At 41.9% G+C, this 22,989-nt stretch overlaps 1 protein-coding gene across 1 annotated transcript in view; it reads left to right on the plus strand.

Moving 5' to 3' along the window:
• The window catches only part of SIK2 (salt inducible kinase 2), a 123,274-nt gene that overhangs the window by 85,128 nt on the left and 15,157 nt on the right, over positions 1-22,989 (plus strand). The window contains exons 6-11 of the mRNA XM_074936916.1: positions 2,031-2,154; positions 3,086-3,306; positions 4,940-5,092; positions 11,327-11,485; positions 21,347-21,575; positions 22,671-22,955. Coding sequence (XP_074793017.1) covers positions 2,031-2,154; positions 3,086-3,306; positions 4,940-5,092; positions 11,327-11,485; positions 21,347-21,575; positions 22,671-22,955 — 1,171 coding nt within the window. The remainder of the gene's footprint in view (positions 1-2,030; positions 2,155-3,085; positions 3,307-4,939; positions 5,093-11,326; positions 11,486-21,346; positions 21,576-22,670; positions 22,956-22,989) is intronic.

Below are 22,989 nucleotides of genomic sequence, written 5' to 3' on the forward strand. Positions count from 1 at the left end.
CAGCGGGTTGGCAGGGACCTATATGCACCATCATAAAGGCGCCACTTCAGGGGGCTCCACAGCAGACCCAACGTGTACCGCTAGAGGAAAAACCTTTCAACGATCGTGCACATGAACACCTAATTGGAATGGACATGAGCAACACATCTCGAAGAACAACACTTACGAGAGGTAGGTAACCGTTTTTCCCGAATAGGTTCTTTGTATGAATGTCCCTGCTTCACTGCACTGCTTCCTTCTCCTGCAGGAATTCACGATGTAAATTGTTGATGAGTCTGAGTCACTAACACAGTGGGGAGGGAGCTGCCAGCTGCCCTCTCTCTGAGTTGAGAGAGAGAAGCAGCTATGTGTCCCGTGCCATTCTGCTGCAGGCAGATTCATATTGTTGAATCGGTGTATGTGTTTCCCTGCTTGCTGCTCTAATGGAAGAGGACAGAGAGAACAACCAAAATCGCATGAAGTGAAAGAGGGAGAAACATGCACTGAGCAGGGTTTTTGCACTCTTCAATGCACTGTCAAACATGAGACTTTTCATTCTTTGTTTTTAATCTAATTTTAGTGTTCTGGTCTTGGTGATGATGTGTCCATCTCCTGAACTACCCAGAGATACCGTGCAATCCAGCAGCCTGTGCTTTGGCGCCAGAAGCGCAGTGCTCGTACTACATACATGTGAGAGAGGCAGATTAATTCATGAGTAAGAGCTCAGTTCACAGACAGGACAGTGCATAGACGTTCACCTTGCAGCTGCTCATCTAAAGAGATCTGTGTTGTTTTCGTAGATAAACACCGTCCCCATAAGCACTCTTTTTTTAATGAGTAAAGGTTACAGCTTTGCTGAGCCTATTATCCTGTAACTGCCAAATGAACCCATTACTCTCCACCCATGCACAAGGTTCAGAATAATATGAGCGGTGTTTGAATGTGAAAAGTGAATTGCAGAGCTTTGGTAAATATTTTTAAAACTGTTTTAAGATCTCGGCTTATTAACAAAATCTCCTTGTAAACTAAAAACACCGTAAGTGTATTTACATTTTAAAATAAAGCATCTGAAAAGCGGTTTCCTCCTTCACATACCTGCCACGACCTGAGTTGTTGTGCTACAGTTGACAATGCTAAAGCAGCTAACGGAAATGGTCTCTAAAAAGCTGAGTTGGCAGGAGGAAGAAATAATCCTCAACTCAGGTTTTAGCAGATAAACAAAGACATTGATTTTTAATATTTTTAGTTTTAAAATCTCAGTATGCTGACACAATTTTGGTGTGTGTTTAGAATGCTTTTCCTGTCTATTGAGGCACCTAGTGCCATGTCTACCCATACAGATTCATGTCCCTGGGTCTGGTATAGTCATTTAATTCCATACGGCACTATCTTCTTTGGCAAATTTAGCAAGACTGTTTCCACTTACTTTGCCAATTAACACATAGTTTCAGAAATGAATCTGACAATTGGCTTAATGCTGCTGTTCTGGTTGTGTGTGTCTCTTTGCACATCTTATGCAATCTCTCAATAGGCTTTGCACACAGCATTGCAGAATCACAGCCATCACAGTCCATGCAAACATCAGTTTTTCCCTTAAAACTTTGCAAGCCAGTGAACAGGAGAGGTTGAGGTTTGTGTGTTCTGAACAACGGGAATTTGGGGTGGGTTTTTTGTTTGAACATATTCAGATGTAGTAAAGAGTGTCTTTAAATCTCACTTGAAGTAGCAGGTCATTTTTCATGTATCATTCAGTCACCACTATGAAGCTTTGCACTAGCAGCCAGAGTCCTTCGTCCATTACACACAGCAGCTTTACCCTGCTTATCAGCAAAAGGCACCCCAAACCTCGCCATTTTGGGTTAGCTGAGGGTTCTTAAGGTTTAGGGGTTTTCAGGTATATGACTCCTTTTTCTTTAACACTGTTTCTTGCAGGATGTAGAATCAACTTTAATTTTTGCAAGGATAGCCTGTGGTTTCACAAGTAAATCTCGGAGCAAAGAGTACTTGTGTGCATCTGAAAGGTAAAAGCAGGAATGTTCTCTGTCTTGCAGAGCATGGGTGTAGTTCTTTATGTCCTAGTCTGTGGAGCGTTACCTTTCGATGGACCTACACTCCCTATTCTGAGACAACGGGTTCTGGAAGGAAGGTTCAGGATCCCCTATTTCATGTCAGAAGGTAATATATTTTGCCTTATGCTTTGGGGATTTTAAGCTCTAATTAAATTAAACTCTTAAACTGCAGATGGTGGACAACTGAGTCATTAATGAGCAATGAATATGATTGTAAATGAAGGAGGAGTGTCCCACTTCCTACCTCTGATTAGAAACAGAAAAAAATTCACAGATTCAAACAGCAAGTAGTTTTCATTCTCCAAGACAACAAAACAAACATTCGTTTTAGTTTGGAAAGCAAATGCAGGGAAAACAAAACCATCATTTTGGCGTAATGCAGATTGGGTTTTCCTGTTTTTTTTGACTGCATCTTTTAAACAAAAGCAAAAAAACAAACACCCCAAGAAAAGCCCAACCACGTAACCAACTCACACGCCTGGGTATCAGTCTTATATATTTGGCACACCCAGTTGTTGTTGTTGTTGTTCTTGTTCTTGTTGTAAGACTATGAGATCTTTTCCTAGTTTGATTGATCCAGTTGTTGGATCTTGCTCGGTCAATCCTGATCATAAACGATGAGGAAATGTTTGATAGCGTAACCCCAAAACCGATGATGTGGGTATTGGCCTGCAGGCCGGGAAGAAGTTGCCAATAGTTTAGTCTAAATTAAAGGGACGCTGTGTTTTGAACATATCAAGTGGCTTCATAAGCGTTAAATGTTGGGAGATGTTTAGAATTAATGACACCCCTCCCCAGACAGCACATTCTTTAAATAAGTTGATTTTTTTTCTTGGTGTGAACTGAAGTCTTTAGCTCAAAAGATTATTTTAACTTTCAGGAAATTTATTTAGCACAAAAATTAGGTAGCAACTAGGACAGTTTCCTGTTGTTGCTCTTCATCAGTAGGTGTCAGATTAATACAGTGTGTGCACTGTAGCCTCTTTGCTAGGAGTTTGTAGCATGTTTCCTTTTTTACTTTATTTTTATCCCAACAGAGTGTGAGCACCTGATCAGGAGAATGCTGGTCCTAGACCCATCCAAGAGATTGACAATTGCTCAGATTAAGGAGCATAAATGGATGCTAATAGAAGTTCCTGTGCAGAGACCCATTCTCTATCCACAAGGACAGGAGAACGAGCCTTCCATTGGAGAGTATAATGAGCAGGTTTTGCGGCTGATGCACAGCCTTGGAATAGACCAACAGAAAACCATTGAGGTAAAATATACCTTCCACAGAGATATCACCCCAGAATGAGCCCATTCACCGTCCTGCTTTATTAAATCTAGATTTTACCTGAGTCTCTCTCATAACATTCTTTCTGTCACTCTTGCAACAAAGTCAAGCTGCTGTTGGATTATCAGTTGCACAGGCCTTGCAAGGGAAGGCAAGTTACAGAAAATAGCTCCAGCTTCTGGAAGCTTTAAAAACCTTGCCGTTCACAACAACTGCTCTAGCCAACTTTGGCCCCAGTTCTTTGTAACTGATTAATAAAAGAGATCAGAGGAATGAGGATGTCTCTAATACCTGGAGAAGTTCTCTTGAATGCAATGGGCTTATCAGTGAGCTGGGCTTCTGTTGTGCAGATACTGCCAGTCATAGCAAAATGCGTGGGGCTTATGTAAAAAGTGGGACCTGGGGAAAAAATCACCAAATTAACTTTCATTTGTGCTGGGAATCATAACTGGACCCCCTGGCTCCAGAGGGAAAGGTTAATGAATTCACTCCATGTATCCCAGGGCCTCCAGAACTGGGGTGGTTCTTTTATTAATTATTGGTTGTTGTTTTTATTTGAGTGCACTTGCAAACATTTGGGGTTGCAATTTTTTATAGTGGATCATAGAGCAAACTGAAATGCCTGTGAATAATTCCTGTGGGACTTTCTGAGGCTGCAAAGCTTGTAAAGTGATAGCTCTGTAAGATCCCCTGTTGGGATGCGGAAGCTTGCCGCTTATAAACCAGCCACCTCCCCCCCCCTCCCCCCCCCATATTTCTAGAGCTCTGTGTTGACAGTAAAGCTGATTCTTAGGCAGAAAAACAAAACAAAGGAGCTGTGTTGGTTTCTGCTTCATCAGATTCACAGGGTGTTATTGGGGAAAGCATCATTTGGCATATGGAGAGGGGCAAAATCAGAAGCAAAATAATTTGGTTTTATGCTTCTGAAAGGGTGGGGATGTGAAATTCAGAGGAGAGTAAAAGGAAGCGTAAGAGCAGCAAGCATTGACTGTCTTTCTCTCTTGGATTCCAAATCGTGCCTCTTACCAGAAATAAATGCTCAAAAGACTCCCTCAGGACTCAGCATGATCATTTCCTTAGAATGGCTGGTATTTTTAGTAAGTGTGGAGGCTGCACTATTAACACTTCTTGCCAGAAAGGGCTGAATGTGTGCACAGGCACTCCAGGGATCAATTCCCCAGTGCTGGTGAGGATTTGGAGTAGCCTACCTCTTGTAAGTGAGGTCATGGAGCTTGCTCTCTTCAGATGGCTAAGAGCCAGTCTTAGAGGGCTCAGAAAGGCATTTGGGTTACAGACACCAACTACCACTGCAGATAGGCACACAGTGAGCACTAACTCTGGAAGCAGGCTTCCACATGCAGCTGCAGCGACTTGGTCTTTTTAACTTAACAGAACCATTGAGCCTCAAGAGGCTGACACTCTCTACTTTGCCATTCTGGCATGAAACTTTCTCTCATCTGATTGGTTTCCAGATTGACACTTGCTTGAGACCCCCTCCCCCTTTAAGCGTTTTGTTTTGTTTTTGATAAAAGTGTGATTTTTCTCCTAGCTCCTTATTTTGTGGTTTTGGAGAATGGAGGGTTGGCTGCATTTAGACACTTGTTTCTCTTTTCAGTCTCTGCAGAACAAGAGTTATAACCACTTTGCTGCTATCTATTACCTGTTAGTGGAGAGACTCAAATCACATCGGAGTAGCTTCCCTGTGGAGCAGAGACTTGATGCTCGTCAGCGTCGGCCAAGCACCATTGCTGAACAAACAGTCGCCAAGGTAACTCCTAATTCCAGGCAGAGATGGGACTGATCACTGCACAAAATGTTCTTGTTTCAGAAAGCTCTTGTTCCTAGATAGCTCTGTGTCAGAGGATCCTTCGCTTTCCTGTGTCTTCAGAATCCCAAGCTTTTCGGTGTTGCTCTGGGCAGAGTGCTTTGCATTTGTTCTGTTCAGTACCATCATATGACAAGACAGTTGTTTGTGACTCATCCTGTTGAGAGTTGTGGGTCTTGTCAAATCATGTGAGACACTAGGTACCAATTGTCTGTATGTCTGCCTAAGCAATGGGATCAGAACCCTTGGAAACTGGCCAATTCCCAAGTGGCTGGCTAATTTTCCTATTTCATTTTGTGAGCACTAGGGTCACTGTGCTTGGAGAGGGCATGTGGTCACTGAGAAGCCAGACTGGATCAGAACTACTCCCTGCAATGAATCACCCCAGCTTCATGGTCTGTGCACACACACTGAGTTGTCCTTCTTGGTGAAGGATCTTGCCTCCCACCTCAGGTGAACAAAGCAGAGGCTGTTGGCTCAGAGCAGCAGCAGATTGGACGTGGCCTGACTTTGCACTCTGAGGCTGAAGCTAACAAAGATGATTTCACTTGTCCTCAGGGACAGGGAGTTACATCGTTAAGCCCCAGTTCATTGCTTGAGTAGTTCTGTTTCACCCTCAACATTCCTGGACAGCTTTTAGGGGGCATACAAATGAAAAGTGTGCTGTTGCACAACTTCAATGGAATGTTTCTGCTTTTCTGAGGATTTGGCATTCTTTGCTGTCAGTAACTGATGTTTCATAGAATCATAGAATATCAGGGTTGGAAGGGACCTCAGGAGGTCATCTAGTCCAACCCCCTGCTCAAAGCAGGACCAATCCCCAACTAAATCATCCCAGCCAGGGCTTTGTCAAGCCTGACCTTAAAAATATCTAAGGAAGGAGATTCCACCACCTCCCTCGGCAACGCATTCCAGTGTTTCACCACCCTCCTAGTGAAAAAGTTTTTCCTAATATCCAACCTAAACCTCCCCCACTGCAACTTGAGACCATTACTCCTTGTTCTGTCATCAGCTACCACTGAGAACAGTCTCGATCCATTCTCTTTGGAACCTCCTTTCAGGTAGTTGAAAGCAGCTATCAAATCCCCCCTCATTCTTCTCTTCCGCAGACTAAACAATCCCAGTTCCCTCAGCCTCTCCTCGTAAGTCATGTGTTCCAGTCCCCTAATCATTTTTGTTGCCCTCCGCTGGACTCTTTCCAATTTTTCCACATCCTTCTTGTAGTGTGGGGCCCAAAACTGGACACAGTACTCCAGATGAGGCCTCACCAATATCAAATAGAGGGGAACGATCACATCCCTCGATCTGCTGGCAATGCCCCTACATATACATCCCAAAATGCCATTGGCCTTCTTGGCAACAAGGGCACACTGTTGACTCATATCCAGCTTCTCGTCCACTGTAACCCCTAGGTCCTTTTCTGTAGAACTGCTGCCGAGCCATTCGGTCCCTTGTCTGTAGCGGTGCATAGGACTCTGCACTTGTCCTTGTTGAACCTCATCAGATTTCTTTTGGCCCAGTCCTCTCATTTGTCTAGGGCCCTCAGTATCCTATCCCTACCCTCCAGCGTATCTACCTCTCCTCCCAGTTTAGTGTCATCTACAAACTTGCTGAGGGTGCAATCCACACCATCCTCCAGTTTATTTATGAAGACATTGAACAAAACCAGCCCGAGGACCGACCATTGGGGCACTCCGCTTGATACCGGCTGCCAACTAGACATGGAGCCATTGATCACTACCCCTTGAACCCGACAATCTAGCCAACTTTCTATCCACCTTATAATCCATTCATCCAGCCCATACTTCTTTAACTTGCTGGCAAGAATACTGTGGGAGACCGGGTCAAAAGCTTCGCTAAAGTTAAGGAACAACACGTCCACCACTTTCCCCTCATCCACAGAGCCAGTTATCTCGTCATAGAAGGCAATTAGATTAGTCAGGCATGATTTGCCCTTGGTGAATCCATGCTGACTGTTCCTGATCACTTTCCTCTCCTCTGAGTGCTTCAGAATTGATTCCTTGAGGACCTGCTCCATCATTTTTCCAGGGACTGAGGTGAGGCTGACTGGCTTGTAGTACTCAGGATCCTCCTTTTCCCTTTTTTAAAGATGGGCACTACATTAGCCTTTTTCCAGTCGTCCGGGACTTCCCCCGATCGCCATGAGTTTTCAAAGATAATGGCCAATGGCTCTGCAATCACATCCGCCAACTCCTTTAGCACTCTCGGATGCAGCGCATCCGGCCCCATGGACTTGTGCTCGTCCAGCTTTTCTAAATAGGCCCGAACCACTTCTTTCTCCACAGAGGGCTGGTCACCACCTCCCCATGCTGTGCTGCCCAGTGCAGTAGTCTGGGAGCTGACCTTGTTTGTAAAGACAGAGGCAAAAAAAGCATTGAGTACATTAGCTTTTTCCGCATCCTCTGTCACTAGGTTGCCTCCCTCATTCAGTAAGGGGCCCACACTTTCCTTGACTTTCTTCTTGTTGCTAACATACCTGAAGAAACCCTTCTTGTTACTCTTAACATCTCTTGCTAGCTGACACTCCAGGTGTGATTTGGCCTTCCTGATTTCACTCCTGCATGCCCGAGCAAAATTTTTATACTCTTCCCTGGTCATTTGTCCAATCTTCCACTTCTTGTAAGCTTCTTTTTTGTGTTTAAGATCAGCAAGGATTTCACTGTCAAGCCAAGCTGGTCGCCTACCATATTTCCTATTCTTTCTACACAACGGGATGGTTTGTCCCTGTAACCTCAATAAGGATTCTTTAAAATACAGCTAGCTCTCCTGGACTCCTTTCCCCCTCATGCTATTCTCCCAGGGGATCTTGCCCATCAGTTCCCTGAGGGAGTCAAAGTCTGCTTTTCTGAAGTCCAGGGTCCGTATGTTTGTCTTTCTCCATCAACTCAACTGTGCTGCAGACTTCTCTGTGCTCCAAGTACCTTGAATGTAATCTGCAAATGAGCAGCTGAACTTCTTACAGGGGATTATTTAGAGATGAGTGAAAGGAATTTATGTTAGGATGGGGGGCTGATGGTCAGCACACTCTGTTCAGTGCTCTTACGCACACAGTCTCTCAGGACCCTTTGAAAATTAACCCTAACTTTCCCCACTGCTTTTCTTGAGCTATGCATTATATTTGCACTTAAGTCTGGAGAAGTGAGGTCATTCCCAAGACAAATCTCTAGGGTTGGTCTGCCTGATCTAGTTATCTAAGGTACCTATTCATTGTGATATCTAAGCAACAGATATCATTGTCTTCATATACTTAGTGCCTCAAGGGTGTGTATACCTGTCACTAAATACAAATGTTTCTGCTGAGCCCAGCATGAGGATCTCCTGAGATGCATGTGGTCAGGAGTCTAGTTTTGCTAGCAATCCCGTAGCACAGGTGGCTGAGTACTGTAAATAACTCCTTTGAGGTTTTCCAGCACCTTTGTGTGAGTAGACCCAGTATGACTACTAACTAATAGATTTGAGTCTCAAAGATGTCACATGCATTTTATCAACACTCACAAGAACAGCATCTCCGAGCTTACTGCTCAGACACTGGCCTCTACATTCCAGGAGGCTATCTACTCAGTATCTTCTTCAGTTATGCATCCAAAACTAATGGATTCAGTACAGGCTCTGGGGCACTCTTGCCATTTGTCACTTTATTCCCTAGTTACTTTCTCCAAACAGAAAGGTCATGTACAGTTTATCGTGTTTTGTTCCAATAATTCTCTTAGAGTTCCTTTTACATGCTCTCCGATTGTTTCGTTAAAGTGCAAAAATATTGCCTGGATTCTAATGTCCATTAATGCCTAACTGAAAACATGAGAGGCATGGCCCTATTAAAATAATTGACCTAAGATGACTCATACAGTCTAGTTTTAATGGTATTGAATATATATATTGTGTCAAGTTGCTGGTCCCTTCTGTATGCTGAGTGCTGCTGTGTCTAGATGTGTCTGCATCTAGGCTACCAGGCTTCTTGCATTACTCTTTTCCAGGAGGACTCAGAGCAGTGATCGTGCTTTGGGGGCTAATTGTAAGACATTTTGTTTGTTTTGCATTCTCCTGAAGTGGAAGGTAGAATCTGTATCTGCTCGAAAACACAGATCAGACACCGCTAACCCAAATGGACACATTTGCAAATCACGTGATGGTTTGAAAGTCATTCAGGCTGTTGAGGAGATCTCAGGGACACAAATGATTGATGCTCGCTGTGTCTATGCTAGGGAATTTCACTAATATTCCCACCGATGCTACCACTTGTTCAGCTGTAGATAGGGGAGCCCTGGGGTAGAAAAGGCTGTGCAGGCTTTCTAGCCTTTTGACTAGCCTGTCAACATGTTGATAGTAAAATATCAGAAGCTACTAGAGCCTTGTTTACACTTGGGATCCCCATTATATCTGAGTCTGTTTAATATTTTTGTATGGAACTTTGTTTTTGTAACCACTTTATTTGGTTGCTCAGCCCATGCAGGTGTAGTTACTTGATCATTCTGGGCCTGTTACACATGGAAGCACATAACCAGGCCTGACTATGATGATGATAGTGGCACAAATTTTTTTCCCCCAGACCTGGCTGACTATGGGAGAGCTGCCTCTAGTCATGGTCCTTTAGGGACAGTGGAGGAATTTAGTCCACATAGCTATGATTCTGCTTTGAGGTGCTTTCTCATTTCAATGTGTTGCAACATGGTATGCCCAGTTCCCATGAAAACTAACCCTCAGTTGCTTACTGAGGCAGAATATGTTACCTTAGATCAGGTAATGTGCTTAAATTCAGTTCTCATCCATGGCATTCAGTATACCCCATGAGTCACACCAATCTCAGCCATGGCATTAGTCCCCTTATAAAGAGAATCCCCACTTTGATTTTGCCATTTGTCTGAGGATTTCAAGGGGGGCGGGGGGGGGAATTCTGGCCCCAGTGAAGTTAATGGCAAAACTCTCATTGACTTGAGTGCACCCAGAATTTCACCCCAGATACTCTGAGAAGTTGTTTCTTTTATCTCTTCCAGGCTGGACTCTGTGAATTTCCCACACAAAATTGCATACTCCCACATAGATCTTACTTTAAATTATTTTAGGAACAAATTCCATTATAAAAAAATCCGGTCAACCTGTAACTGTGAGGCATCAGCTGAGATGGTGGAGACTGCCAGAGAAAAAAAGAGAAATCACAGAATAACCCCTTCATGTCTTAAGTATGAAGCAGTCCTCTGTTTTATTACTACAGTTACCTACAGTTTGCATAGGTGCAGTGTCTTGGGCAGAAAGATAGTCTCTGTCCTCTATATCCTTACTATATTCAATTTTATGCAGCATTATAATATAGATCAGTGCAGTTTGATTTTCACAGACAGGTTGTGTGGACCTCAGCTCTTTTGTTCCAGTCCATTTTCATGTAACTGTCAGTTTCCCCGATTTCACCACATTTGCCTGGAGTTTGGTGCCCCTTTGCTTTCAATACTATGTTTTCCAGGAGATAATTCCTGTCTAAAGGTGCCTGACTTCACAGCTGAATCCTTCCCATTCCTTTCTATGTCTTGTTCCACAGGGGGTCAGCGGGTGGGATGATCTTTAGACAGTCACAAACAGCTTAAAATAGCCATTTGCCTCATTTTAACACAGATTTCTTATACAAATAAAGCTTTTTAAATGAGACTTTAAAACATTTATCAGTTCATGACAGAGGAAAGGAACCATGAAAAGGATTTGTGGAACATGGAAAGCATGAGCAGTTTGGAGCATCTGCAGATTCCAAGCAATTTTCTTCTGCCATCTTTGAAGAGATGCTATTTGTTCAGAAACGTAAACCTTTCTATTTACTAAATGAACTCTGACGTCTAAGCCTGCAAGGCTATGTTTCTGTATGAAGAACTAGGCAGTAAATCTCACCCACAACCTTTGAGCGGGACTATGTTTTTAATGTTAATGACACTTGTATGCCAATGACCTTGAAGGAATTTAGCTCAAGCATGTCTCTCCCTTTATCCAGCATGACAAAAGCCTGACTAGTACCAAGGCTTCCTCCTTATCATGCAGCGATAAGCAGAAATATCTACACTCCTCAGGGGAGCCCTGATACACTACCAGGTTTTGAATTTGCAATTATCTTTGTATTTTCATTGTTCATGATTCCTTTTTTGCCCTAAGACTGTTTGGTTTTATTATATCTCATAGACACAAGCTGTAGTGCCCCCAGTGAACCTGCGTTCACAGAATGTAAGGCTGCTGAGGTCTCCGGGCCTCCCACCAGCTCCAGAAGCCTTCTCCTTTCCCGCATCCAGCTGCCATGTCGAGTCAGCATTCATGGAGGAAGAGAGAGTCGATACCCCAAAGGTACATCTTATAAATTACCTCTCTTTCAATGTCACTAAAGCTTTGGGGGGTTGGTACTGTTAAATTATTGCCTGAAAGTAGCATTTGATACCAGAATGATCTGCACCTTTTCATTAGTTAATTGAAAGACCAGCACATTGGCTTTTAGGGCATGTCTGTTTTCAAGTACAGAACCCCTAAGAGAACAGGGCCAGATTCTCAGCTTTTAGAAGGTGGTGTCACTCCACTGACTTCATTGGATCAACCCTGATTCCTGCCAGCTGGGCTTACTGAAAGCTGTATAGTCTTGAGTGGGATAACCCTCCCTCTGCCCTCTCCAATATATCTACTCTCCCTATTTGCCTCTGTGAGGCATTTAAAAGCAAAACTTATTCATCCTATCTTTGTATGGGTGATTTGGGGAAGACTGATTAGTCAGAGGGCAGGTAAGGCAGTCAGAGTGCACGATGAATTCCTTTATCAGATGTTACCTCCACATGTATTATAAATGTGCATATGTCACACATACATACCCATACCACATATGTATGTGAGAAACGTGACCAGTTCTAGAGACAAGATACAGGAATTCATCATCCACCTTTGACAGTTTTACCTGTCCTGTGTCCTTTAATCTGGCTCCCAGGGGTTTTAGTCTCACATTCAAAGCCCACTGAGTTGCCATGCTTTTTTGTTTGTTTTTAAACAAATCAATCTCCATAGATTTTTTTTTTTCCCTCCACAAAAGTAAAAATTGCCCTGAGGACAGTTGCTCAGGCAGGCGTTTTGCTTGTGCAGTTGACTTATGCATAGATGTATCTTTCTCTCCACCTTAACACAGTGTAAAAATGGGCAATTGAATGCTGCTCAAACTTCCCAAAAACCCACTTTTGTGCCAAGTCCAACATGGGAAACTTTTAGTTGAAAGTGAGGTGTTTTCTTTTTTTTTTTCCCAGAAATGTAGATATTTGAGAACATGGAGCCTTAACCATAAGCTTGCATTACCAGCTAAAGCTATTAGAATTTCACTCTTCTCCCTGCCTTATGAAATACAGGAAAATTGGCAGACACAGGCACTTCAGTTTAAATAGAGTATTTATTAATTTTTTACTGTAGTCCATTTCTTTAACAGTAAATAGCCAGCAGGGACATTCATACTGACAGAAAGTATTAGCAAACTGCTGTGTCTCAACGGGATTACAGCTGATCCTCTCAGCAAGGCCATTTCTGTAACTAGAATTGTATATAAAATCTGCTCTGGAGACCATTTAATGGGTTTTGTTTCCTGCAATCAGACTGGAAGATTGTGTAGGCTGCCTGCACCTCCACAGTTAAGACTTAACTGAACTCTGCTAATACAGTTTGACAATTCCACAGCTATACACGTGTACAGCTACAGCTTAACTCTCTGAAGGGAGCAACAGCAAGTTTGATGTATTTTGCCATCAACCTACGTGTCTGTGGCAATACTTTGTAGGGAGGCTGAAAGATGTGAACTGGCAGCATGGAGAAAACTCGAGTTTGTCGTCAGACTGAATTGTTCAAAAATGTGTTTATTCACACACTAACGTTGGCATTCGCACGTTTGTTACCACATTAGATGTTTAATCTTGGCATTTTATATGCTGATTCAAACCATGTTTTTTAGTCCCTACTTGCCAGTCTGAAGGATTTCTTATTTGTTGATAGTTAGATGTTGACAGTAGTATAGTACTTTGGACCTTTTTCACGTCAGTGATTTGACTAGCTCTGTGTGTGTGGTCCCTTTGCAGAGGAAAAGCTACGGATTCACTTTAAAGCAAATGGCCATCAAATCACAAGACTTAAAAGAAGCAGCCTTTGAAAATGAAAATCTCTCTTGCATCACCCTTCAGGTTTTTTGGTTTTTTAAATAAATGCCGCTTGAACAGAATAGATGAGCACACAGAGTACTTTATACTGCGGAGTCAGATCACACTGACCTGAGAATATTGCAATGGCTAGATATTACAGTCCACGTCCACCAGAGGTTCTCAAACTGTGGTCCATATGCCTCTGGTGGTCTGCAAAGAAACGACTGGCCATGTGGTGTTGGCTCTCCTCATCCATTTCAGCTGCTAAATTGCAATACAAGACAGCAGATATGTTAAATACTTTCCATGTAGGAAACTATTATTGCTACAGGGATATTAAGTGGGAGAAGCAGAGTTTTTACCTTGAAAAGGCAGAAGTGCCAGAGACTGCACAAAATCCACTACAGGGATAGGTGGTAGCATAAAATCTATGTATAGCTGGTCCACAGAATCACAAATAGGAAGGGAGGTGTCTGTGAGATACTCCTAAAATGTGACCCACACTATGGAAAGAAAAAAATTGTCTTAAAATATCAGACTGCAGATCCAGAGCTGTTCTTTATAAATACCAACACATTATACAACAAGCACAAAATATGTATAGGTAAGAATGCTGGAAGTATTTCCCTAGAGCTACATCACACAGGCTGTTTGAAAACATACTGGTTTTCAAAATACTAAAGGACGCTTTATTGTAGATTAACTGTTCTGCAACACATTTTCCCCTAAAACATTTTAAAAAAATCATACAGCAGACCCAAATACCCTTTTTTCATGTTAGAATTCTAACTAGAGAACCCTGCATCGGGGCTGCCAATTCATTAGATTTTTTTGTGCATTAATTTAGTGTTGATGAAAGTCCAACTAATACCATTAGTCAGCACAACAGGGAATGAAACTGCTGTGTAAACTTCTCTATTATAGCTCTGCCCATGCATCCCAACCCTGCTACTCCACTCCTGCCCCTGATGGCAGTTAGCTAGTTCTGACCTGCAGCAGCCTTAGTCTGCCAATGCATGTTAAAAATGGAGGAACAGAATCCCATATATGAACAGGAGCCAAAACCACATGGTGTAGTGAAAAATGGACCCTAACTCGTTTCTCTAGGAGAATCTGAATGTAGATCTCCAGCTTTTTGTTTTGGGGTTTGGGGTTTTTTTGCATTATCTTACTTTGATGGCTCAGTTTTTGTCCCACGTGGAGTTGGAAAAGCTTGAGGTGTTCAAGAAGGGCATAGAAAGCCATTTTCAGTATTCAAGACTTGTTCTGTAAGCACTCTTATAACAATGGAAGTTTAGCTACTATTTTCTTTCAATAGATTCAGAAATGTATGAAGTGATAGTCAGAAAATTACTTGGTAAATATTGAACTTTCTTGTTCAACAGTTCTACTCCCTTTATTCTGAGTCATATCAGCTGACTTTAAACTAAATTGGCACTGTTTTTGTTATTGCTGCTGCAGCACCATAGCTAACTCAGCTAACAGAAGGCAAACTGATTTCTCTTCTGGCTTGTCCAGTGGCAACAGAATGGTTAACTAAGTGTCCATTGCAGAATCTTTACTTTTGATGATGCATTAGCTAGGGGGGGAAACAGCTTAATTCTCAGACCCCAGACTGAGTTGGCAGGGCTGAGATATGAAATGCCATCATTTTATTTGCAAACAGACCAGGTTTCTCAGAGTCATTGAGAGGAATGTGAAGCTCACCATGCCATTTTACAATGCTGCTTCTCATGGTATGAAAACCAGCTGAATTCAGGAAAAGCTCTTTGAAACTCTCTCATTCTGTGCCTGACTTGTAACATCAAATCTCATCTATAGCCCTGTGTTAACAAATAAGCTGCCAGAGTCTTCCCAATGATTTGCACTCATCAGTTTGGTACTGGTGTATCCCTTGTTTTGTTCTCTATCCTGATGACAGCATAACAAACATTAATCCTTATTTATTAAACACATGGGGGGCGGGGACAACAAATAGGCACTGCTTGACAGCAAATAGGATGGAGTTTTCAATTGTGTTAGCTTAATTGAGTTAGTGTAATGTAATTGAAAAGCCCTCTTATTGTTCTTTAAGATGTTATTCACCTGAAATAGGGTGGATAACCATAGATTTTTAAAATAAAAAAATTTGGATTTGTTTAATATTTTTTTTAAACCTGATTAAAATGAAATCTGATTTTAATACAAAATATGTTCAGGCCTAAACTACTTATCTCTTAAGAGGGTTAAATAAAAAAAATGTGCTGAATCCAGGAGCCTCTATCAAAACCTGTGAGCTAAAGGCTGCTTTTCTATATAAGGAAAGAATCGGGGGGGCTGGGTTTCTTAATTTGAGACCAAGCTTTATAAATAGGGCACAATAGGTCACGTGAAGTAATTTAAGAGACTGTCATTTTCAGGAGACTTCGGCAAGTAGGCAACTTAAGTTTCAGTCACTTTCACTTAGGCATATTTGAAAACTTGCCCAGGCTGATCTGAAATAATCAGTTTAATTCACTCACTAGTTAATCTCTATTTAACAAATTGTTTAGTTGTAAATGTGAAACATGTTTTGATAGGAGAAGTTGAAGTACCCAAAACATTTGAGGTAGTTTTGTTTAATAACAATAAACTTTATAGGCTATTTTGTGTGTTTAATTAAATTCCAGTTCCCATCCTAATGCAGCTTGACACAAATGATGAGCAAAAAGATAATTATCTAGTAAATAAGCAATAAATCATTCACCGTTTTCAAACATACCTAAATGTACAGCTGATAAGACTGTGAAAATAATAAACTATATAATTGCTTAAATAAATGTACATGGTTATAGTCTACTCTTAGATAGCAAAAATATATACCAAATCTAGTGTAAAGAACATAAGAACGGCCACACTGGGTCAGACCAAAGGTCCATCCAGCCCAGTATCCTGTCTACCGACAGTGGCCAATGCCAGGTGCCCCAGAGGGAGTGAACCTAGCAAGTAACGATCTAGTGATCTCTCTCCTGCCATCCATCTCCACCCTCTGACAAACAGAGGCTAGGGACACCCTTCCTTACCCATCCTGGCTAATAGCCATTAATGGACTTAACCTCCATGAATTGATCCAGTTCTCTTTTAACCCTGTTATAGTCCTAGCCTTCACAACCTCCTCAGGCAAGGAGTTCCACAGTTGACTCTATTTAGTTGTAAATCAACATGTTTCAATGGTTATATCAATCAGTGAGAACGTGCCTCTTTAAAAATACCTGAAGTACAAATGAAAAAGTTTATTAAAATCAGTGATTTAAATTGAGACTTGCCTCTTGGTGATTTAACTAGCTGATTTAAATCAATCCACCCTGGGCTGAAGATATTTAGCTGGCCATGTTGTAGTTAGAGAGGTAGCCAAGGCTACAAAGAGCTAGCTAATGTGCTTTCTTGTTAGCCTGGATCCTACATAAGCATTGAGAGCTTTTCAGTTTTGGTCAGCTAACTCAGTTGAAAGCCACAAACTTTACCTGTCAAGACAGGGCCGAAGGGCCCAGCATTTTGCCTTCAGTGCAGATTTAACTGCTGGAGGTTGTGTGCTAGTAATGTATCTAGCAAGGCCTCAGGTGTCACTAATGCTTTTCTGTTTTGAGGCTGATTTATCTATCATGCTTCCTCTACCCCCGCAAAAACAGTGGCAGGAATCAGTTGCATCCTTGCATTTGACATTGCTATCTGACTCCTCAGAGGCCCCACTACTCGCGGTTAAACTCAGGGAGAAGGCACACAGAGACTGGTCATTTGTTATCTTTTCTCTTGTGTTTAATAACTAGGAAGTTATGCTAGTTATACAGAATGGCCAACTGAATTCCAGTGTGTAGTGGGAACGTCTGCACTGTGCTAATGCTGGTTAGCTCAGGACCATGTGCAAAACTTTCATTCAAGTTTATAGCATTGCAAGGAAAACTCAGGCAACAGGGATGACCTTCCCCATATTATTGTAAAAATGACTACAGCTGGGGACATTTAAATGTTTCCTATCAAACAGAAGCAGTGCTGCTGCCGCATGGCATTGGCATCTCATTGACTGCTGAACTGTTCCGTTACTGTCACAAAATTACACTAGTTCAGTATTAAATCGCACCAGCGGGGAGTGCATACAAAAGCCCCTTCTTGTAATGCAGTCACCCATTAGACTCTTCAATCAGGACTGGGGAGACACTAGCGATCCCTGTATTTAAAAAAAGCAACCCATGAAATCAGTCTCTGGCAATGGTGGCCCTTGTAGTTAGTGCTATGCACTGCCATGCCAGAAAATAGTCCCAGTCTCATTCGTTGGGTCAGCAGAAGCACCTCATATCACCCAGTGATCCCCAAATGACTAAGGAGCAGCTCTGATGGACTTCAGAGGGCATCCTGCCCTGTCCATGATCAGAAAGAAGGTGCTCACAACTTGGTGGCTTGCAGGAATGGTGTGAAGGAGAGTACAGGGATTCCACAGATTCAGAAATAACCTGTTTCTGGCACCAAGCTGCTTGCTCAAGTGGGTTTTAAAACAGGTTGGAAATGTTATGCAGGAAACTCGAGAGTTTATGAACAGGGGGAAGTTTAACAATTAAATTGCAAAAGACATCAGGAAGTGTCCAGAATAAAACTGAATCCAAATTTACTCTAGGTAAAGCCTGAATGCATTCTTCCCCTTCTAAGTTTATCCCTAGAAATATCCATCATTTAGCATCGTGCAGCTGTGGAGGTGATGAACAGACAACGCCAGCTGTCCATGGGTATCACCCCAAAACGTGACTCAGCTTCTATGCAAGCAGGACTGGATAAACTAGAGAATTTCAGTTTTACCCTGAAGTCTCCTTTTTATGAGTCCAGGAAGCATGGAAATTAAGTGACTTTCTCAGAAACCTATAGAGATTTCTTTTAGTCCACCAGGCAGTCATTTCTCATTTGGAGGGCTTTGTGGATCCTCCATCTGGGCATAGCTGAATGCCTGCCCTTTCCCTGGGTCTGGTAATCATCTGGCTTATGCGGTGCTCCCCACTCTAACCCTTATCCAGGTACAGACATTACATTCCAAGACGAGGTAGTGAAAACTGACTGGGTTTTCACTAGAAAGCAAAGTCCACAGAGATGTGTGGGCAGTTGGCCCAACCCCCAAACAGCTCAGCAGTTATCTAATTATGAAGTTAATCTGATAAAACTAAACTCTGTAGAGAACTGTACACCATTTTGTAAAACTGCAACTGCTTAAATGTCTGGGGATTAGTGAAGAGTGGGGAGATAATTATCTGGTTGGAGGGACTCAAAATGAAAATGCAGAAGAGAGGAAAATTCAGGAGCAGAGTACCTTCTAGGCAATGGTTGGAAAGCTCCCTCTGAAGGGTTTGGAGAAGATTTACCGCACTGTATGTAATAAAGGTAAAAGCATAATATTAACTGTTCAGTATTAGACAGGAAAAGAGGATTAAATTATTTCTCCTAAAACCTTCTTAAACCAAGAATGAGGAAATGTTATTAGATGATCCATGAAATGTCAAACCCAAGGATGCCTCTTTAGTCTTTCATCTTTTGTCCCTACTGAGCAAGATCAAGGATGGGTTCCTGAACTACACTTGACAACTATACTCTAGCCATCAGAATAATAGCAAACACAATTTATTGGGAGCCACATCTGAATGGTAGAAATCTAAGAGCCTTAGGGCTTGTTTACATGGTGTGTTAGTCCATACTAGGGGTGTGAAGTCTAGTATGCACTACTGGTGCGCTGCACACTTAGTGGTGCATGTGGATCCTGCTGGTGTGCCCTAAAAGTTCCCTAGTGTGCATTAATGTAATACTATTTGAAACAGGACCACATCAGATGGCTTGAAAGGGAGCGCTCTGGGGGACCACTCTGAGGTGGTCTTTATATCACACTGGATATCTTGCACAGGGTGGATTGAGTTAAATCATCCTGCAGTCAAGGCAGAACGAAGTAATAACTAGAGCACTTCTGACAGGTGTTTGTCCAACCTATTAAAAACCTCCACTGAAAGAGATTCCACAACTTCCCTAGGCAGTTTGTTCCAGTGCTTAACTACCCTGACAGTTGGGAAGTTTTTCCTAATGTCCAACCCAAACTTCCCTTGCTGCAATTTAAGCCCACTGCTTCTTGTCCTATCCTCGGAGGTTAATTTTTCTCCCTCCTTCTTGTAACAATCTTTTATGTATTTGAAAACTTATGTTCCCCCTCAGTCTTCTCTTCTTCCAGACTAAACAAACCCTATTTTTTCAGGCTTTCCTCATAGCTCATGTTTTCTAGACCTTTAATAATTTTTGTTGCTCTCCTCTGAGCTTTCTCCAATTTGTCCACATCTTTCCTGAAATGTGGTGCCCAGAACTGGACACAGTACTCCAGTCGAGGCCTTATTAGCACAGAGTAGAGCGGAAGAATTACTTCTTGTGTCTTACTCACAACATTCCTGCTGACGCATCCCAGAATGATGATTGCTTTTTCTGCAGGTGTTACATTGTTGAGTCTTGTTTAGCTTGTGATCCATTATAACCCCCATATCCCTTTCCACAGTTGTTCCTTCGTAGGCAGTCATTTCCCATTTTGTATGTGTGCAATTAATTGTTCTTTCTGACAATGATTTAAATCACTGATTGTAATCATTTTAAATCAGCAAACAGAAAAATTTGATTTAAATCAATTTTTATCTTTAATTGCATCTGTAGTTTAGTTATTTTCCTGAAAAAGGGCAATTTCTCATTGGTTAGTAACCATGAAAACGTCGGTTTACAACTACGTATAACCTTTATGCTAAATTTGGTACTTTTTTGCTAACCAGGAAGATATACTGTATTTATACATATTTAAGCAGTTATAAAGTTACAAATATAAAAATCTGAAAGTAAGTTAATTCTACTTTATTATTTTAAATGCACAAAAAAGCAGTTTAGAATCATTATTAGTTAAAAATATTACATGTCCTGGATACATAAAAAGTAAGTATCAAAATTGCATTTAAAACTTGCTGATTTGTTAAAGGAAGTGTCTGTAGTTAATGAATTGAACTAAATGTTTCAGGTCACCGTGTCCATCAAGATTTTAGTTCTAATAGATCTCATCCTCACGCTCCATTTTTATTCGTAGAGTGGGAGAGAACACACTTTCTTGCTTTTTCAACTCTCATTCAGTTTCTCAATTTTGAACGAGCTAGTAATTGAACTTTGAACTAGTTGAATAAACAAATGAAAAATATGGTTACCCACCCTGATGTTTCCAGAAGAAAAAAGTAGCAGCCCAGGCCAGCCTTGCAAAAGGAAGCTGCTTACAGCTTCTAGGGTACTTTATGCAGTCTTAAAAAATAGTTTGGTCTCTAAAGTACCGGCCACCGTATGGTATGAACACAGGTGCCATCTTTTTCCTATTCACTATTAAGGAATCAAAATGTAAAATTATCTGAACAAACTGATGATGTTCATTTTCCCTTGCAAGTCCCAGACACCACCACAACAGCTGGACTGAGCAGACACAAGATAAGAGGAATGGACCTTTAATGCAAATGACCAGTTCTAAGCATGAACCAAGGAAGGGCATGTTTGCTGATCCTTTGTGAAATACACTAAGAGAACTTACTGTTTTGCAGTTTTAGAGAGACAGTGCAATTAAATAGGGCAAACTTGGTCTTACGAATGCTTGTTTGCCAAACTCCAAATTAAACAATGGACAGAGGACAAAGGAGAACAAAAATCACGTTTCATAAATTTAAATATTTTGTGGCTAAGCCTGAAGCAGATTTTGAGACACTCCTGACAAGAATAAGTATTAGAGAAACTAACAGACTAAATTTGGGAGATTCCAACAATAATAATAAAATAAGGTGACCAGTGATTCCACTCTTCTGGAACCTCGCTTTGGAACTCTGAACTGGTCTCTGATTGAAATCAGAGGAGTTTGCAGATGACACTGAATATCCAGGCTGTTTTGAGTCTGTTTCAGTCTGTGTCTCTGCATCTCACAATATAGGGCAGAGATTTGACTCTTCAGGGAGCCTCTATGCTAATAATTGAATGCTGTCTTTCTTCCTCTCCCTGTGGCATTTAGGTAAATGGCTGCTTGCTGGATCCCTTGCCCCCTATGGTGATTAGGAAAGGATGCCAGTCACTGCCTACTAGCATGATGGAAACCTCTATTGATGAGGGAATAGAGACAGAAGGTGAATCAGAAGACGATCCCGCACAGGCATTTGCAGCCCTCCAAGCAACCCGCTGTGGGAAAAGACGTCACACTCTGGCAGAAGTGACCAACCAGCTTGTCATGATGCCAGGCACAGGTACATATATTGTAGAGGTCTCTGCAGAAGTTTAATTAAGGATTTAAGAGCCCAGCTTGTTACATGCTGGATGAAAAACACTAGCTTGGTTTGTGTCTTAAATTAATAACTATCAAGAAAAGCAGCTTTATTTATTATTTGTTACTTAATAGAGGCAGATATGAAGACAAGGGAGCAAACTCACAGCTGGCCTATGCAAGCACAACCCTATCCAATCTAATGGCAATGTAGAAAGGGTAGAGGGTGGCAGGCAAATTAAATGAGTTACATTTTTGGCATAATTAACCATCCCAAGATATTTAATTCCCAGGTGATATATATGCCTAGAAAGGAACACTAGTTTCTCTGGCAGCCCAATGCCAATGCGGGGATGCAGCAATGCCAAGTTGGGCTATGATCTTGTCAGCTCTCCCAAGTTAAACAGAATCTAGACAGTACTTGAATGGGAAATTCCTCAAGAAAAAGAGTGTGGTGAAGAAAACAAGATTGGTGACTTAATGGCATTCTACCAGAGTCCGTACTGAACTGAGGTCTTAGTGCAAGGCTAAAGCCCTCAGCTGTTGTCTTTTAGCGATTATAGAGCCAAGTTCATAACCACATCTAACCATTCAAGATTCCACTGCACTTCTTCAGGTGTTGGCTCCCACTAACCTGGCTAGGTTCCAGTGTGGATAATTCCATTCTGCCTCCCTAAATTCCCACTGCAGTTTCATTTGGATGTGGAATGCACATCGTCATGTCCCCAATAGTTGTGTAATGTACCTGTCCACTGTAAATGGCTTCTGTGTTTCACCCAGTGGTGAATGAAGTGATTGTTTGAAAAGCGCTTTGGGGGATTTCTACATGAAGGGCACAGTATCCTTGTTAGCAAGCCATTTAACTTATTTTATCCTTAAACTTAGTATTAAAACCAGGGGTGTGACCCCATTCTAGTGCTGGAAGTATTAGTGTGTTTATAAAGCTTGCATTTTTCTTATACTTCCTCCATGCCAGTCACTGGAGACCATGCTGGCAGAAATGGCTCAAACCGGTGGCGCTTTGCTTTGCTAAATTACTGCACTTTCTATTTAATCTGGCTTTTGTTATTTCTCACAGGGAAAGTCTACTCCTTGGATGAGAATCCATCTTTGGGCAGCATTGACTCAGAATATGATATGGGATCTTTTCAGAGGGATCTTAACTTCCTTGAGGACACTCCTACCCTGAAGGAAATGGTGCTAGCCAACCAGCCAGCACCCAGAATGACATCCCCTTTCATAGGCCTGAGACCTACCAATCCAGCCATGCAGGCACTGACCTCCCAAAAACGAGAGGCCCACAACCGTTCCCCCGTCAGTTTCCGAGAGGGGCGCAGGGCATCTGACACATCCCTCACACAAGGTAACTGTTTCACTGTTGTCATGAGAAGTTATGC

The sequence above is a fragment of the Natator depressus genome, chromosome 22 (assembly GCF_965152275.1).
Source record: "Natator depressus isolate rNatDep1 chromosome 22, rNatDep2.hap1, whole genome shotgun sequence".
In the NCBI taxonomy this organism is placed as follows: Eukaryota; Metazoa; Chordata; order Testudines; family Cheloniidae; genus Natator; species Natator depressus.